Below are 20251 nucleotides of genomic sequence, written 5' to 3'. Positions count from 1 at the left end.
AGTCGAATGGTATATGACACTCGGCCTCGATTCAAAAGTCGGTTTTCACAGTGATTGCATAACCTTTCTTATGAGAAAGGCAAAAATGAATGATTTTTCGAAAGTATTAGACCCTGCCCGGCTCCTAAGAAGAATTTTCTCGATATTTTCAGCTTCGCTGAAATTTTAAGCCCATTTCACATTTCATTAAGCCCATTTCACATTTCACTCTGATTCGAATGATATATGACGCTCGGAAATCCGGAACTGTTGTAGTCGAAGTAAGTTTCTATGGCCATCAACTAGTAAGTCCTACGTATTAAAACAGTAATGAAGATTTGTTTCTTTTTAGAATCGAATGTAGGAATTGAATCTTTACAAGAGAGTTGGCATCACTGGGAGTGCGATGCGGTGCCCTGGTGCTGCTCTCAAAAAAGTATGTCAATGTGTTGTTTGATATGTATAGTTAAAAATTTTGTTGAAATAGTTATTTTGAGCGATAACGCAGGTGTGACAAGTATGTGTTTAGTAGTGAGAGTGCTATTTATTGAATAATATTGATCCGCGAAACAAAAAATGCTCAACCGGCGGATACTGTGAATTTGCCGCCCCAAAATTCAACGATGTTAACCTGTTAACCGATGGAAGCGCCGTCTGCATGTCATTGTCGGTGTTGTCGGTTTTCTATGGAATGTGTGAAAGTTTACAAGATGATCGTGTCATTCAGACTAAAGGTCTAAGGTTTGTTCTGCAAAGGGCCCATTCGCGTGTGTTTTTATTTTATTCTCTCAGAGATCGTGTTTCATCTCGCGTTGCTGACAGCAGAGCGAGCAGGAGAAAAGGGATACTAGTGAGATCGTTCCTTGGTGATATTTTATATTTTTCTTACTTATTATATTTCTCATGAGTATCGAAAATCAGGTTTTGTTGAGATCATGTTGTTTACCAAAACATATCCGGATCTCTTTCCCTCCCTACTAACAAATCTCCTACCCCGTGATGCTCGGGAGATACAGTGCTACCCGCGGTCTCTAGAAACAACGAGTATCGGACTTACATTCCTGCCTTTCCATCAGTAGCACAGCCTAGCTCGTAGCCAGCGTCGTTATTGATCATTTAATAAAAAGTTAGGAGTGAGTGGGTATGTACAGTGAAAATGATTTGCTTCTTCCAAGCTTCGTTTTCTTGGTTCATTGTACATTTCCACTCATTCGTTCAATCACGAATTGCAACTATGTGCGATCTACTTAAGCTCAGCTCGAATGAAGGAATTGAATCTTTACCACTTATCCACCACCCTATAATATCAAAACGATAAACGGGCCTAGAGAAAAATAAATAGCAACTTATGGGACTACGAAATTTTTCATTAGAATCTAAGTTTATGAATCTCGGTTCAGCCATCTCTGAGAAACCGAAATGAATTCCATTTTGGCGATTTTGACCACTGTTTTCGATACATAAGGGACCGGAAACTTGTATAGATAAATTCGGTTTGTTTGGATTCAATTTTCGAACGATGGTTTGAAATTACACACACATAAACACACTTCACGAACAGCAGTCTACATAATTATAAAAACCTTCATTTGAGCCAAAGTTTGAGAAAATCCGTTAAGCCATCACTGAGAAAATGGAAAAAGTCCTCTTTCCAGATTTTGACAACTATTTTCGGTACTTCAGCAACCGGAAATTGGTAACTATAATAGCCGAAGTCGGTTTGTACTTAACCAACAAGTCGACCCAGTTTTGAACCAAATTTAGAATACATTTCAAAATTTTCTGGAATTCTGGAACCGGAAGTCGTACCCGGCTAATTGACCAATGGCCCGATAGTAGCTTTCAAACGAGCCCAAGTTTGTTAAAATCGGTTCAGCCATCTCTGAGAAAATTGAGCGCGTTCAAATATCTTCGAAAAGTGCACACAAATACACACACAGACATTTTCCGATCTCGTCGAACTGAGTCGAATGGTATATAACACTATGGGTCTCCGAGGCTCCGTTCAAAAGTCGGGTTTTCCAGCAATTCTAATACCTTTCTTTAGAGAAAGGCAAAACGGTTCGATTTGAATCTGGTAAAAATCGGCTCAGCCATTTTGGGGAAAAATGAGTGCATATTTTTTCAGATATTTTGTGATCTCGACGAACTGACATGAAACTCTGCCCTCTGGACCTCGGTTAAAAAGTCAGTTGTCACAGTGATTGCATATTCTTTCTATTTTTTTTTATTCAAGAATATAATGTTTAAGGCACACTGCTTAAGCTCTAAGATGCCAAAGGGCTTTTACTAATTTAAAATTTACGACTAACTTAAAACTAGGGTTGTATCATTAAGTAATGTCATATTTGGGTCGCAGTGGTTGACTTTGGCAGATCCAGCCTTCATGTGGTGATCGGCCGGTGATCTGAATATTTCATGAGAGTCTTCCATATGGCGTTGGTGAATATTCATGTTGGCCGCATTCTTCGGTCCGTGTGGGTCCGCGGGAAACACCCCCAGGTTACGAATACCCGGCGGGTGGCCCGCATGCTGTTGATAAGTTTCCGTGGGCGATGATGGTGTTGTTACAGAAGAAAATGAAAAAAAAAGATAGCGAAGTAAATATTGCGGAAAACGAAGTAAAATGGGGATATGGGAATGAAATGACTAAAACGACAGAGATCTAATTAGTTGACATCGAGATGGTGAAAAGACGGGGAGGGGGGAAGCGAAGGTTAGTGACAGCAAAAAGATCTTGTTAGTTCCGATGAAGATGGTGGACAGATGAGGAATCGGGATAATCGGCGGAAGTTAGTGTCGAACCTGCAGTTGAGAAATAATTCTTAGCCACAGTTGAAACAACGTCGATAAATAGGAGGAACTTTCTAAGCCAGATGTAACAGATTACACTTGTATATTAATGTGTTCACATTCTTTCTATATAAAAAGCCAAGAAGGAATGTTCTTTCAACGTTACCTAGTCAAAGTGGCTGAAATATTTACAACTGTGGTTTTATTTTTTAATTAGTTTTCATAATTGAACTACACGAATATAACTCACACCAATAACAATATACATTTTGCGTTTCAAGAAAAGCTCTTACAGTGTGTATATTAATACATATTTACAGTTGAAGCTTCATTAGACATTACTTACTTACCTAATAATTCAATTTGAGTATCCACCAGGCATACTTGCTAAGTGAACCTCCAAATGGCATGCTCGAAAATCAAAGTCATGTGAACAATATTGCTATTTACACCCAAATGGTAATAAATCAGTCACCAATCTCAATTGTCAATCACGTCTTCAATTCGTTTGACTAATTTGACTTTCCCTCTCCCCGTCTGAACACAATGTCCATGAAATTAGCAGATTGTTAGCTATAGAATTCCTATTTGCATCGAAATGTTCACTGATTAAAAAGAGAGTATTTATAATCGATTATTATCACTAAAACAATTCACTTCATAATATGTAGTATTAATTTGATTACAATGTTTGTTAATTCCTTTTAGACTGTAATTCTTGCTCCTTCTTTATCGCCTTGAATTTCACTGCTAAATCACATGTTTATATTTTGAAAAGTACTAATTGATTCACGATTGTTGCTACTGATGCTGCTGATGATGATGATGAGCATGCTGTTGAAGGGGATGTAACGGATGACCGTGATTTCCGTGGTGTGCTGGTGGTGGCTGGAGATTCAATCCGGTAACGGGTGCTGTTCCGGTGTTTCCCGGAGGTCCCTGATGGTGATGAAGAGTGCTTGACAGTAGATGATGCGGATGATGGAGATGGTTGGGTGGCAGCTCAGTCGCGGTATTGTTTCCAGCATTCACGTTACCACCCGGACTACTGCCATCTGGGTTGCAAAAGTATGAGTTTTGCATTGAATATAGCCGGTCAATCGGGTTCAACAACTGAGAGTGGGGTGGAGTCATCGACGTTGTCAGTTGTTGCAGCGAAGAGTACTCCATGCCCATCATCGCACTGAGTGGAATATTTTCGCTTTTCACGATTGTTGATGGGTCTGCAAACAAGAGGGAAACATTTTTCATAAATACCAATGTTAGAAATATGTGGATATGTAAATGCGCAACGTTTACAGTGTGTTGATGCTAAAACAGAACAAAATGCTATGCACGAAATAACTTTTATCTTAAGGGGGTCAGCTAGTGTGTCAGAAAAAAAAGATTTATTTTATTTTTACATAAATGACGTCAACATGTATACGAAATGTTAGTGAAAAGTGCAGGTATACGGAGCGCAGCGCTGCCAACTATACCGATTTTTGGACTCGATACACGAATACTCTCAATATACCGATATTTCAATTTTCATACAGATAAATACCGATTTTTCGTTTTTTGTGTTTGAGTCCATAGGGGTAAACCAGGTCGAGCGACCTTTTTTTTGGTCGCAAAATCAGTTTCCTCACTAAATCGATGTTTGATTTTTCGAGATACACAGATAAAAATATTTTGCGAATTTACATCTATTTTCATGCACATATTTGGAGCAGGTAATTAAACATAAAGTTACTTAACAATTCTGTACGTTTCAATATAATTCAATCGTAATACTAAGCGCTAATTGAAAAATACAGTTCCATTTATTGAAAATTCAATGCAATCCAATCTAGTTTCGCATCGATGATGGTTTTCAATCAATCTTTCGATTCATTTTATGTCTATTACAAGTTACTGATGATTCACATGTCGTTTAAATTTCATTATTTCTTTCTGTGTAGATTTTGTATTTTTCCGCCAAATACAGATTTTTTAAGAAAAAAAACAGTTGGCAGCTCTGACGGAGCGTTCTTAGCTAGCTCAACTTTTGAACGCGTTATACTCTACAAGTCGTCACGTTATTTGGCCGATTACCCGACTTTCAATCAACGAACTTAAAGTTAATCCTGCGAACAGAGACAGCCGATCTCATTCTTACTAATGGTGTTCGTATATGAGATGACTACTGTTGCCATATTCCATTCGACTCAATCAATCGTGTACGTAAAATATCGGTGTATATGTGCGTATGTTCGAATATAACGATTCTTGCTTTAACTTTTCTCGGAGATGGCAGAACCGATTTTCGAAAACTTGGATTCAAATGAAAGGCCTTGTGGTCTTATTCAAAATTCCGGAATATTGTTGAATCCCACTTCCGGTTTCACAGATATGCGGTAAAATGTGCAAGAAAAAAGTGAAAATAAGTGCCCCCGAGGAGCCGCCGCCACGGTCAATGGCGAGCGCTACCGCGCCATGATTAGCGATTGATTCTTCCCGTTACTTGAAGAGGAAGACTTGGACACCATTTGGTTCCAACAAGACGGCGCTCCGTGCCACACAGCCAACGCTACGATCGATCTTCTGCGCACAGGCTTTGAAGATCGAATTATCAGTCGAAATTCGGATGTCGTTTGGCCGCCTCGGAGCTGTGATTCGACGCCGTTAGACTATTATCTTTGGGGGGCTGTCAAAGATAAGTGTTATGTGGACAAGCCAGAGACAATTCAAGCCTTGAAGGACAACATTCGTGCAGCCATAGCTGAAAAAAAAAAGGTAGACTATCCAGTGTCCCAGTTCGAGACATTCTTGCTTGTCGTGACCTTTCATACATGAAACTTATTTATCATTTCATAAAGAAAATTGGAGTTTCAATTTAATAAAGGCCCCTTTTAAGACTTAGTTCTGATCCCAGCTGCGTCCATGAGTTCAACCAATAGCTAAATTAGAATAAAAATTATGTAATGATACAAACAAACTCGAAACAGTTTATGAAATTATCAACAAAATGTCTGAAAATAACAGCTTATTTTATAATTATAGAAGTTAATCGTTTGGTTCAAATAATATTTCCGAGTAGATTTCATAATTAATGACGAGTTACCTAAGATGATATTTAAGTAATAAGAGAATATGTTTTAATAAATTCAAAACGTTGTGACTATGTTAGAATTAAATTAGGATAAGAATATTATGTAAAAGTGATGCTACGGCGAAGAAAAACTTATGTAAACTGCCTTAAGAAATAAACGTATTTATGGAAAAAAAAATAGCTGAAAAAAAGCTGCATACAATCGAAAATGTACTAAAAAACTGGACCGACCGTATGGCGTACTGCAAGGCCAGCCGAGGCAGCCATTTGAATGAAATTATATTCCACAATTAACCGGAAGGATTGTACTTTAATATGAACAAATAAATTTTGAAATCAGATGAACCGTTTGTGTTTTTTTGCATGTTTAAAAAAAGTTACATGGCGGACCCTGTATTGTTAGTGCGTTTTAAAAATGGAACCAATTCCCTAAGACTAGCTAGTAAATTCTTCAAGCATGCAAGTCTTATTATCTTATAACCAAACAAACTAACCGGCCATACAATCTACAATCTTCAACATATAACGTTAAAAGCAAATTCACAAACATAACAAAACATGTACTACTCGATATTTTTCTATTCACTGAAATTAATATAAGCTTGTTTTCTTGCGCCGGAGGTTGATTCTCTCGATGAAAATAATCAAATACTTATAAGCTCAGAACTTAACAAATAGTATAACTTTAACAATCGCTTGCTCGTCGAATTGTAAACCAATATTGTAATTTTCTGATATTTATGTTAATTTCATATATTACGTTAGCAGATGCAAAACCACTGTATTAAAATAATAATATACAGTTTGATTTATAGAACACGAAAAGAACTATTAAAAATGCTGCAGAACGATAATTATAACTCATTATTATGGGCACGAGGTTATATCGAAGCAAATTGAAACGACAATTCGCGCGAAACACTTATTTTTGAATTCCGATGTCCGAAAAAAAATGTACGACAGAAATACTCAACTCAAACACAAAAGCTGTTCAATTAGTTGAAGCAAAATTTCCTTCGGTTGCGACAAACAACGTGAAATAAAAAATGTGATTTTTTTCTGCAATAAAGGATATGTTTTGTTCCAGCTCGCTGCACGGATATGCGTATGATTGTGTAAACGAGGGTAGTTTTTGCGACTGATCGCTCATAAATATTTATTTTTATGGTGCACATATGATCCCTCCCCCGGTGAAAGCAAAAAGTTGGCCGCAGAGTTTGTGCTGCTTCCGGCCGCCCGCAGACTACCTTTGGTATGTGTGAACAGGTGGCTAATCCATTACATGATTCAGTAATCCACACAAGCCGCACATATTTATTTGCTATTCTCTTACTTCGGCTATGGTGGTCTGTTTGTTGCAGAAACTTTTCATGTTCCAATTTTTTCAGTTGACAGGTTTAGCTTAGCTTTGGAATGTCTAGAATATTTACTTTAGAGGTTGATCTCGTCTAATATCGTCAGCACATTAAGAACTAGGAATCAATCGTTATTCTCAATAAAGGTGAATTGCTCTTCAATAAAATGAATGAAATATACAAATTTGTGTTGGATTATACTGCAATTAGTATGATATAATAATGTTAAGCCGAATGTAATATCTAGTGAGAATTTAAAAAAGGAGCGAAGGTGCGAAATTAGCTGTGATTAGTTCGGATTAGAAGAGTTTATTTGCCTCAGTTAGTTCAGAATTAAAAATGATTTACCCTTGTATTGTACCGAAAACCTCCAAACCTTTGGACGTCAATCCGCAGTCACATCAGAAAAAATTTTGAACAAATTTCAAACGGAGGATCTACTTCAAAAATTTCAAGGCCTAAACGTAATGGGCGAGCCTGAATGTTGATTCTGAACCAAAAAAATGTCTCATCTGTCCAATGTCCAAGAAGGAATTGAAACATGTTTCTGCTTAATCAAGACAAATGATAGTCAGGCGACACCAAGTCTGTACTATGAGGCGTATTATCCAAACAGCTTTTGAGCTTAGTCGCAACATGTGACTGAGCCTTGTCGTAATGAAAAATAATGTACTCATAAGCCTTAATACTTTGGTTTCAATTGTCCAAGTATTAAAAAAAATTAAAGTTGACAGTTTAAAGGGGGTGCCATATCACACTGTAAATTTACTTCTAGTGCAAATGTTTTATGATTCATTTTCATTTTCGAACATATATCCTCTGAGCACTTTTTTTACAAAAATATAATGAATCTTTATGTATACTTTTGATGGGTAGGCCAGTATCGTAGTGAGGGTGAGGCGAGTAAGGCGACCGCTTCGGGCGCCAACAGCTGGGGGGCGCCAAAACAAGATGGAATTGAAAAAAATGTACAATTGTTTTATGAAAAATTAATCGCATGAAGTTTTTTTCGGAAAAATTATTTAAACTAGATTAAGTTTCAGATTGGTACTATACTGCTACAAAAATCCGATGAGATGCTGCCATAAGCATTATCATTGATAAACATGAAAATGCAATTTCATAGTCATTTAGAATACAGAACCGCCATTCAGTGACGACCGTAAAAATTATTTTTCATGAGCAAGAGACGCACTCTTCTCGATTGTGGCTGTGAACTTGGACCTACCAAAGATCTAATTCTCAGAGAGAATACCTCCGAATCTTTTAAATTAGATTTTTTAAAAGGTTCCCTGAAAGGGATTACCATTCCGGAAAATTGACTATTAATCAAATGTGCAAGTGCGTAGATATCTGTACTACTAGGATTGAATCGACTTGTATTCTGTGCGGTTCGTTTGTGTCGTGAAAAAGAATTCTATGTTAATCAGTTTTCTGTGGGTTTTAATGCGCTGTTCGTCTTTCATGAGAGGCAATGTTTTTTGTAGGAGTTCTGATGATTTTTTTCATTCGAAATCCTGAGTGCTGGGAATTTTGAGATTTCCGAAATAGTAAATCTATTTTTGATGCTAAATATCTTAAAATTGCCTCAAACGTCGAGGTAACACTAGATCTTAACATTTTATGTAATTCTAAGACATTCAGTAAAAAAAATCGATTTCTGAATTTTAAAGTCGATTTTTTTCCAAAAAAATAAATAACACTAGAACTAGAAGTTTAAGATATTTTAAATACATTGGCATCAAGAATAAAACAATTTTCGATTTCGGAAATCTCAAAAATTTCCAGAGAAGTTCCAGAGAATCGATTTTAAAAATTATTTTATTTTATATGACACTAGATCATGCAATTCTATTACATTTGGCATAAAAATTTCTTCAACCGCAAAATTTTCCTGAGTTTTAGAGTCGAGTTTTTTTAAAAATAAATTTTGAAATTTTAGATCTCGATTTAGGAGAAAAAAAACTTTTTTTTTAATTTTAGTTCCCGAGGTTTTAAATTCTAAGACATTCGGCATGAAAAATACCATACCGTTCTAGGATAAAATTCGTAAAAACTTTAGTGAACAGTCGAGGAAACAATTAAATGTTTTAGTCCTTATAAACATCGCACGACTTTCATAGCGACAGCGGAAGTGATTTTTGTTGGGAAACGTGTTATTTTGCTCTGGTTCGCCTTTCCAGAATGAAAATCATTTTAACTCTATACCATCGGAAATAGGTTTAGCTATTTTCGATCAAATTTCCAGTAGTATGAGAATCGCATATAAAAAAAAAATTTCTAAAACTTTGGGCCCTGGAACAGATTTCAGCTCTGGAACACAGGTTCAGAATCCAGTTCCAAAATCTTTTAGAATCTAGGTTCCAGATTTCATTCCCAGAACCCAGGTTTAGATTCTATATGCAGAATTCAGGTTCATACTCCACGTCCAAAATTCATATCCAGAATCCTAGTACTGGTCGGGAATCAAGAATTCATGTTCAAAATCCAGTTCTATTATTCAGGTCCAGAACCCAGGTCCCTCTAGATTCAAGGTTCAAAATCCAAGTCCAGAAATCGGATGCAGAATCCAGGTTCTGAATTAAAGTTCAGAACTCTGGATTCCAGAACCAGAATCCAAGCTCAAAATCCAGTTCCTAATTCAGAATCCAGGCCCAAAATTTATTTACAAAATCCTATTCCAGAACAGATTTAGAATTCATTTCCAGGGCTCAGATACATAGTCCAGTTGTAAAACTCTGGTCAAGAATCCAGATACCGAAACCAGATCCAGATTTATGTTTAAGATCTAGAATTTAAGTCCAGAATCCAGATTTCTGGTCCAAAATCCAGGTCCAGAATCAAAATTCAGGATCCAGGACCAGAGTTCTACTCCGAAGTTTTGTTAAGAATATAGGCCTATCAGGCAGATCCAAAGTGTACGTGTAGAATTCAGACCCAAAATTCAGATCCAGAATTAATGTTAAGAATTTAGATCCAGAATTCATTTCCAGAATTCAAGAGCAGAGTCCAACTTCATAATTCATGTCCGAAATCCAATTCCAGAATTCTGGTTCAAAATACATTTCCAGAATTCAAGTACTGGTGCAGAATCTAAAATTCGTGTCCAAAATTCAGGTCTCCATTACAGGTCCAGAAATCAGATGCAGAATCCAGGTCCTGAATAAAAGCTCAGAACTAAGGTCCAGAATTCATTCTTAGAACCAGAATACAAATTCATAATTCAGATACAGAATCAAATTCTATAATTCTAGTGCAGAATCTAAACTTCAGGTCCAAAATTCATTTCCAGAATCAAGATTCAGAATTTAGGAACAGAATTCTGTTTCAAAGCTCAGTTTAGAATTCAGCTCCAGAATCCAAGCCCAAAATTCAAGTCCAGAATCCAGAAGTAAGTTGATAGTTCAAAATTAGGGCTCAGGTTCATAATTCATTTCCAGAATTCCGCTTTAAAAATTCAGACCGACAATTCAATTCCTACATTCATTTTCAGGATCCAGGTTCAACTCCTGGATTCAGATCTAGAATTCATTTTCAGAATCCAGGTCCTTAATCCAAATTCAGAATTCGTGTTTAAAATCCAGTTCATGACTTCAGGTTCAGTCGTAAAAAAATCTTATATTTTATTACTATGGTTGATCGTAAAACAGGTTTTGTAACTTTCTTGAATTTTGAACCAATTCGAAATAAATTTAACGCTGGGCTATACTGCCCATACTTGCATATCAGTCCCATATGGAAAATCGGCATGTCGAGAAAAAGACGATTAAAATTTTATTTTCAAATTTTTTGATTTATTGTGCTACCTAATGCTAAATCATAGTATTATTACATGAAATATCGGTAATACACCTTTGCTATTCCAGTATTGCAACAAAAGAAATTATTGAAATTTGCACTGAATGGGACTGATATACGGGTATTTTGCATATGGGACAGACATGAGTTAATATTTTTTTCACATTGAGAGTATATTGAGGATGGATTGCATTCCTCAAGCTAACTCAATATTTTCGAAAATCGATATGGGACTGATATGCGAGTATGGGCAGTATACTGGATCTTCTTTTCGCTTCATATTGTAAACCTTATGAAGAACTGTTTTTTTTTCTATTTAACAGTATATTTTTATTGAAGCACACTGTTTTAGCTCTAAGATGCCAAGAGTATTTCTTAACTGTACTTAAGACTAGGATAATTTCATGAATTGTAACGTTGTTTTTTTTGGTTCACATTGTCGTATGCTGACAACCGAATCTCTGAGAGATTCAGTCGCCAGTTTTAGTCGGCAGTGGCTGATGGGATGAATCTTACATAGGGAATGTCCAGATGACGTGGGTACTTGTCGATAGTGGTCGTATTCTTTTGTTCCTGTGGGAACAGTTCACTTGGTTGCAACATGATCTTAAAATGGTTTTCAGAATGCTCTTGTGGCATTTACGTTTGAAAATGTTACTTGAGATAACCTTACTTTATGTCTTCATGGTGTTTGTTAAAAAATTTTAAGGGGGTGATTATTTTTGAGTTTGCCTCGGGCGCCAGAAATGTTCACTACGGCTCTGGGGGAGGCCATTCATGTTTTGGTGAACCGTCTTACTCCTCCTACAAATTATGCAAAAAAAAAATCGAGAACGATCAAAGCAACAGTACCACAGATAAATCTTATGCTCAATTTGTAGTTTTATTATGTTCTGTTGTTCATGAATCGTTTTATATGATTATAGTTTACGTCATCCACACAATTTTCCAAGTAATTGCATGCGATAAAATCAAAAATGTCATGAGGTGCGTAATTTACATGTCTTTCGAGGTTTGTTAACACTCCTGGCCTATTTGTTGCGGCAAAGATGGACGATTTTTTTCTGATTTTTTACCCCAACGCTCTATAAGATCACCGCTTGTGGAATTTGACGCTTGGTCTTTTTTTGTGAATAAGTAAATTGTTTATTTTTTTGTGAATAAGTAAACAGTTTCTCCGTTAGACTAAACTTCGAGCTGAACTGACCGATGAAAACAACGAACTTTACTCCTCACAAAAATGGTTCACCGTTCGAAAAGAATCCCCTTCTCCAGCTAGGCAATTTTTTCCTCCTGTTCCCTGGAATTTTTTATCGAAAGCGGTGGTAGTAGTCGAACCATGTTTAAATGCAAAGAGGGTACGGAAAATCAATATTCACAGTTTTCTTGCTTCGTTGTGCTTCTTTGAAATACCTTCTCATAAGCTCCGACGGTTTAATAGTCGATGTAAGCATACTGTGGATACTGCCTGAGGAAGAAAAGTACTTTTCGGATTCACACAACACAAATTCAGGCTGCATTTAAAGAGAAGAAACCCCTGATGTAAAATACACGAGCTCAACGGCTGTGCTAGATTGTACAGGTGTTAAGAACAGTACACATTCGAAGCGTATTGCTTTTCGAGGATTGACGGTGGTGTTACTATAGGTAACAAAAGGAATATGCTTCAATGTCCCCCATCAGATTTCAAGGCAAGCAGATCTTCATTGGAATTATCAACAAGAATTTTTTGGCGTCTGTCGTGCTTTTAGATGCTACCTTAAATATGTCTATCTATGTATATATTTGGTTATATTTTCAGCGACTAAATTATAACATCGATTGTGATGCTTTTGACATTCGTGCAAGATATGTCGTGAATAGGCTAAAACGAAATGTGAATTCAGTATCGTTGTTTGCGTATAGCTTTGGGATGCATGTAAAGCTTGCTTCAAATAGAATTGGAACAAAGACAATTGCCTGTATTTCAGTTATTTATTATTGTATTCAAGATCTTTTTTTATACAAATGTAGCGTTTTCTTCATACTTTTAAGAAAAAATACGGATAAAATTATTCGTCACGGTTTTGAAGGAATTCTCGAATTTTTCCTGTAACACGGCTCAGTAGGCGGCGCACACCTTCTTCGTCCATCGTTTTAGCTATCTTATTCCACCAGGTCGTCATCTGATTGATGTCTTTGACAACGTTTCCCTTTGCCTTGAGTCTCCTCTTCATGATTGCCCAGTATTTCTCAATAGGGCGGAGCTGGGGGCAATTGAGTGGGTTAAGGTTTTTCGGAACAAACTGGACCACTTTCTCTGCATACCATTCTTAAACGGCTTTGCTGTAATGACAGCTTGCCAAATCTGGCCAAAACATTACAGGATGGTCGTGGGATCGAATGAACGGCAAAATTCGTTTTTGGAGACACTCTTTTTGGTATAGTTCAGATGTCATTGTCTTATTTGTAACGAAAACTTTCGTTTTTTTGCCGCAGCTGCAAATGCCCGGCCAAATCATAAATTTTCTTGCAAATTTGTCGGCAAAAACAAATTTAAATTTGGCTGGAACATCCCCCCGAGCCGTTGCCAAGTAAAATTTTTGACCTGGGATTTGACCGAAGTCAGCCTTGACACAGGTTTCATCGTCCATCAGAAGACACCCGTTGAACTTGGTCAGCACCTGGTCATATAGTTTCCGAGCACGAATTTTGACCACACTATTCTGTTTCATGGTCCGATTTGGCTGTTTGCTAGCTCGATACGACTTGATTCCTTCCCGGAGTCGAGTTCTCCTCACGGTACTATGGGCAGCACCGAATTTTCTAACCAAATCACGGTCCGACAGATTAGGATTCCTCTTAATCGTCTTCAAAATCTTACTACGCAATTTCCGGTCGTCGGCTTGAGGCTTCCGAAGCGTCGTCAATGTTTTCTTATACCGTTTGATAACGCGCCATACGGTATTTCTGGGCAATTTCAGCTGTTTAGCTAGCCTAGATGCAGACCACAATGGATTTTCCAAATAATTGTGCACAATTTTTTTTCCTTCTTTCGGCTTCCATGTTGATTGTTTACAAAGTACAGTCGATTTTCGGAATGTCAAAAATCATACGTGAAGCTGACAAAATTCCCGACACGTGGGCGCCAAGAGCTTCCAAATCCGTCCACCAGGAGCGCCACAATATGAGCAAAAGTTTGTTCCAATTCTAAATGAAGCAAGATTTGGTCGATTCATACGATGAGTTTCGAAGTGCTGTCGGGTGTCCTTCCGGCGAAGTGCTGTCGGGTGTCCTTCCGATTCTTGGTTCTCTCGATTCAGTGATTCTGGGATTGCTATTCCGGTGCGATATTTTGAATTCGATGGTGATTAGAAACTTCGAATTGTTAAGCTCAATTCTCAGACCCATTTTATGTCCCTGTATTTTGATTACATGGCTCAAAATTTTTTGCCTGCTTTCGATTCTACTGTGTTTTTCGACACATCCAAGAGAGAAATGACTCGTGGAATTCCGGATCACGTACGCCTTTAAGTGGCCACTAATATTTGCACAAACCCATTTGAAAGTTATGTTTTACAATGACGGATCAAACATCAACGGGTCCACAGGCTTCAACATCTTCAATCAGAACATCCCCGCTTCGTACAAACTCAATGATCCGGCTTCAGTTGGCGTCGCAGAATTAGCTGCTTTTCAGTATACACACTTAAAACAGATTCTTGAGCTCGGCATAATGAAATACCGAATTAGGCAACACGAGATTTTACTGATTGTTCAGTAATCCATATGCTCTTTTCCGAAATTAGTTAATGTACTATTCTGATATCTCGGTGAAGCGTGTTCTTTTGCTGAAGTTTGGAAAATATTAAGCTGAGCTTGTCAGTAAACAACAAATATACCGAAATCAGCAAATCCGTTTGCCGAGATTTCGAACAGTGTGTTAGCTTTTACTGAGACTCGGTGAAACACTTGTCAGTTAATGTCTCTTGTCGAATGTGCCTAACACCACGTAGCCATTGCTGGTGGCGCGGGAAAATAACATGTATTGGATGAAGGTAAGAGATTCTTATATTTATTGAAAATATAAGTGAAATAAAAAACTCTTCTTTTCATATATACTCACAAAAGTCTTCTTATTTTCAGATAGATGCGTTGAGGAGCACTTGAACTAATTGTCTTTAACCTTGATGTTGTCTTTTGAGGTTTTCTTTGCTGTATACTACATTAAAATTGACATTAATAAAACACCCTTTTTCCCCAATCTTAGCTTTTGTGATATTTATTTCATACCATATTAAAGAAAAATCCTTTCTACGTTCGATTACTGATGACTCGGCAATTCATTATTCGATCATAATCGCTTTTGCCGAGCTAACAGCAAAATTGATGCTGAGAAGTTCGGCAATAATGGACAGGTAATGAATTCGGTTTTGGTTTTTTTTGTGCAAATCTCGGCATTTTTTTGCCGAGATTCAGCAATAAAATTTAAGTGTGTACCCTTGGGATCGTTGAAACCTTGCCCAAAGACCTTTACTTCATCGTCACAAACAGTCTAAGTTTAATAGAGGCTCGATTCATGTCAAATCACTATACTTGCAACGCACATCTCCAGTGTGTGTGTGTGTGTGTGTGTGTGTGTGTGTGTGTTTGATTTACATTTTAAGTGATTTGGCCCTTTTTCCCTACATCTTTGATGAAATTAAGTATATGGTGTTTGTAGTTTTGTCTGGTCGTGAAAATTAAGTCTCGTGTCTTAACACATTGTTAATGGAAAATTATTTAAATTGAAATTTCCTACCTACTTATATCTAACCTAATCTAACCTAAACCTAAAACATTCAATCTTTGAATGATTGGTATTCGGTGTGTGGGGCTCGCAACGGTCTCTGCACCCAAGTGACGGTTATCAGGACATCGAGCATGTGGTGTGGTCGTACGTATTCACTTAAAACCGATTCTCGAGCTCGGTAACACGACATTTTGCTGATTGTTCAGTAATCACACTTGTTCTTTTCCGAAATTCGTTAAAGTAATATGCTGACATCTCAGTAAAGTGAGTACTTTTGCCGAAGTTTGGCATAATATTATGCTGAACTTTTCAGTAATTAACAAATATACCGAAACCAATAAATCCGTTTGCCGAGATTTCGAACAGTGAGATAGTTTTTACTGAAACTGGGTGAGACACTTGTCATCTAATGTCTCTTTTCGATTTTTCTATGCACCGCATCAGCATTGCTCGTGGTGCTGAAAAACATTGGAAGACGACAAGATAAATGAAATAAGAAAACTATCTGATTTGTAAATATAATTATTAATTATGGGGAGCACAACAAAAAATTGACCATAGGCGTGATGTTTTCTTGTTTGTCCATTGACCATAGGCGTGATGTTTTCTTGTTTGCCGAGATTCAGCAATAATATTTAAATGTGTTGCTATTGAAATCGCTCAGAGCCTGAGGTAGACCGCCTGAGGTTCCGGTTCGGAATGTGTTCGTGAGTCAGGGTAACTTTTATACTTGGACCTCACTATAAGTACCCCAAAACATCAATCTATAAGTCATCTTCAGACAGTTTGCCACGATGGTGTTTGGTAGTAACATCCACTCGATCCTCCTCATACCTCGATTGTCCACCACTTTCATCGGAACTAACTTGATTTTCATGATGTGACTAATCTTCTCGCTGCCCCTATCAACCGTCTTTTCACAATCTCTACTATTTGCAGTTATTCTCAGTGTATCAGTAACAGTGTAACAGAATACAAAACTGATGCATTGAGGATGAGTACAAATAGCATTCAAAATACAAGTATCTGTCTTTCACTATTAAGTTAGTATTATTAAATATTTACTTATTAAGTGCTAAGAACGAAGGAAATATTAAGAAGAAATAAATATTTCTACAAGTGTTGAAGAACGCAACAACCGCAACGCTCAAAATGATGCCATAATTACATCCAAATTGGAGCGAGTATAGTCGGAGTTTCAATACACCAAGGCAGCTGTAGAAAATTTCCAATTCAATAGAAAACAAATTTTGGATTTTTTTCACACTTTCACCGGATTAATTTTTCATATTATTTTTAGGTCATTCTGGAGGAAATTTAAACGGACAACATAACAAAAGAATAGTGTAAATCCATCATACCAATCTTCAGATGTTAGGGTCATAAGTACGTTAACAAAGTGTTATACAGGGTCCGTCATGTAACTTTTTTTTAAACATGCAATAAAACACAAACGGTTCATCCGATTTCAAAATATATTTTTTCATACTTAAGTACACTCCTTCAGGTTAATTGTGGGATATAATTCCATTCAAATGGCTGCCTCGGCTGGCCTTGCAGTACGCCATACGGTCGATCCAGTGTTTTAGTACATTCTCGATTGTATGCAGGTTTATTTCAGCTATGGCTGCACGAATGTTATCCTTCAAGGCTTGAATTGTCTCTGGCTTGTCCACAAAACACTTATCTTTGACAGCCCCCCAAAGATAATAGTCTAAAGGCGTCAAATCACAGCTCCGAGGCGGTCAAACGACATCCGAATTTCGACTGATAATTCGATCTCCGAAGACTGTGCGCAGTAGATCGATCGTAGCGTTGGCTGTGTGGCACGGAGCGCCGTCTTGTTGGAACCAAATGGTGTCCAAGTTTTCCTCTTCAAGAACCAATCGGTAATCATGGCGCGGTAGCGCTCGCCATTGACCGTGGCGGCGGTTCCTGCCTCATTTTCGAAGAAAAATGGTCCAATAATGCCGCCAGACCAAAATCCACACCAAACCGTCACTCTCTGAAGATACATCGGCTTCTCCATGGTAACGTGCGGGTTTTCCGTCCCCCAGATGCGACAATTTTGCTTATTAACATACCCGCCGAGATGAAAATGTGCCGAGAAGATGATTTTTTGGCACACATTCCGCAACATTACCATGATTTTCAAAGTTAAACTGCACTATTTTCACGCGTTCCTCAAGCGTATACGCAACCATATTCGTTCGGAGGAAGGATAAAACTAAGTTTTTGTCGTATCAGAATTGTCATTAAGGTTAAGGGGCTGGGGTCCACTAGGAGATTGATAGTACCTATTAGCTCTCACCGGACAGTACCAGCCTAGATGCCGTGTGGAATCCGGCGGAAAAAAATGAACCAAGAATAGATCCACTGGGTTCCTGCTTCCATGTCGTAAAAGGCGATAATTGCAGGAGTTTCTTTTTCCTTTCAGTTATAAGATATTTTCAATGTTTTACTTCTGATTACTCTATTTTTCTAAATCATCTCTTTATTCAACCTATCAATTTCCGTCTAGCTTCGGAGAAAAGTTTTATTAGGAATGATTTCTTCTTCCATGTTATTGATTGTCTTTCAGGATTATAAAATGAATCATAAAAATCAATCCGTTTATATTACAAAGTTAATTAAGTTTATATTACAAAGTTAATAACAGAGATAACATATATCGGTATATTGAATACATAGTAAAAAACACTTGATATTAATATTGCAAACAGTAAATTAATATTTTTCTCGGTAGCCCAGATCAACTAATATAACCAATTAATAATTTCAATAAACAATTCAAATAATAAAAATAATAAAGAATCGGAAATAATAAAGAATCAAGACGCGTGTGAAATCTGTTGACCTTTGTTTGGTGATTTAAAATGATTTTATAATATCTGTTTAGAATATTTCAATGCAATGAATCAACTTTTTTGTCTAAATCCTATTCGCTCGATTATTTTGTATCACGTAGTTTCATTTATAAAAACGTGCTTAATCCACCTAGCAGTGAGATGATACCTTTTTTTTATCAATCGGAATGTGTTTCTTTTGCATGACTAAAAAAAAACGCGAAAGGTAGATGCATAAACGAGTGACTACATACTCGACAGCCGGCTGTCCGGAGTTTTGTCAATTTCGGAGATTGACTGTTTCGTGCATTATATTGCCAGCACAAAGTAACACATAAAACGATAATACTTTAAAACATTCTTGGTAGCCGGCTACCCAGAGCAATAAACACATGATAACATTATTAAAACATTTACTAACAAAGTATCCTCTCCTGTGATGCATGTGGGAATGCAGAGGATTCCTCGGTTCTTAGTAGCAACATGCATCGAACTAACAATCCTTTCCCTCCCATGTAGATCTGCATTCGGACGTGGCCGGCGTCGGTATTTATCAGCATGCATGGTTCAATACAGTTTGCACAGTGTGAAACAATGTGTTATTCCCAAACATGTTACTTCAAAAAATCATTTTGCAATCTCAATTGGTCCAGATCAATAACGGAGTAGCAACACACGGGCGGTCTCTAATGCTAATGCTAATGCTAATGCTATCAGAATTGTCATTAAGGTTACCAATGTCGAAATAACCGCTAGTTAAAAAAATGTTAGATGGCGGACCCTGTATGTATAGATAGAAATAAATCCAAAAATGATCATAAGTTATTTGTTTGATTCGAAGTCTTTATTCATTGCAACGTCGTGATATAAGATGCTGTTATAAAAACGATCTTAATCCACCTAGCAGTGAGATGATACCTTTTTTTTTATCAATCCGCATGTGTTTTTTGCATGAATATTCTTCGGTGTTTTCATGACATTATTTTAATGACCGTAGTTTTAAGCGACAATTTGAGATTTTAATCACTTATTACTCTGTAATGTCGAAACTGCAAATCGGATCGAATTTGAATCTAGAAGTGTGATAATCGATTAAACATGCCATGATATGTAAGTTCCACTTTAGAGTTTACGGTAATTTAAGGTACTTCCAGAGCCGGTATTCAGGAACCAGCATAACCCAAACCGATTCGTATGGCCATAAGACGAATAAATTACAACAGTTTTGAGTCCAACTTTGAATCTTTTCGGGATTGTCATCTTCTATATCGGTTTGAATTCTAAAAATTCATCATCATGTAATTCGAGAACCGGAAGTCACAATTGGATAAAATTAATTAATTTTTGTATATAAGTTTATTTTAATTTGAATTTTTGTTTCTGAAATTTAATTGGGTTCTTTTTTTTTTGAGAAAACGATTGAGCTTTGAGAAACGATTTTATTCTGGAACCGGTATTCTAAAATCGGTATGGCCGAAGTCAGATAAATTTCTGTAGTTCCGGAACCAGAGGTCGGAACCAAACATAATTCAGGAACTTTGTTTGGGAGCATACGACTTTTCGTATGAATCTGAGTTTGTAGAAAACGGTTGAGTCGTCTCCGAAAAAAATTGAGTGAAATTATTTGTCACACACG

General features: G+C 37.0%; 1 protein-coding gene across 3 annotated transcripts in view; it reads right to left on the bottom strand.

Moving 5' to 3' along the window:
* Window positions 1-2980: 2980 nt before the first annotated feature.
* Window positions 2981-20251, bottom strand: part of LOC131435659 (LIM/homeobox protein lim-6) — a 57765-nt gene continuing 40494 nt past the window's right edge. For all 3 annotated transcript variants that reach the window (XM_058603780.1, XM_058603782.1, XM_058603781.1), the window contains one exon: window positions 2981-3995. In XM_058603780.1, coding sequence (XP_058459763.1) covers window positions 3574-3995 — 422 coding nt within the window. In that variant the 3' untranslated portion in view covers window positions 2981-3573. The remainder of the gene's footprint in view (window positions 3996-20251) is intronic.

The sequence above is a fragment of the Malaya genurostris genome, chromosome 3 (assembly GCF_030247185.1).
Source record: "Malaya genurostris strain Urasoe2022 chromosome 3, Malgen_1.1, whole genome shotgun sequence".
Lineage (NCBI taxonomy): Eukaryota > Metazoa > Arthropoda > Insecta > Diptera > Culicidae > Malaya > Malaya genurostris.
The sequence above is the reverse complement of the archived record's forward strand: the minus strand, read 5'-3'. Positions and strand labels throughout refer to the sequence as shown.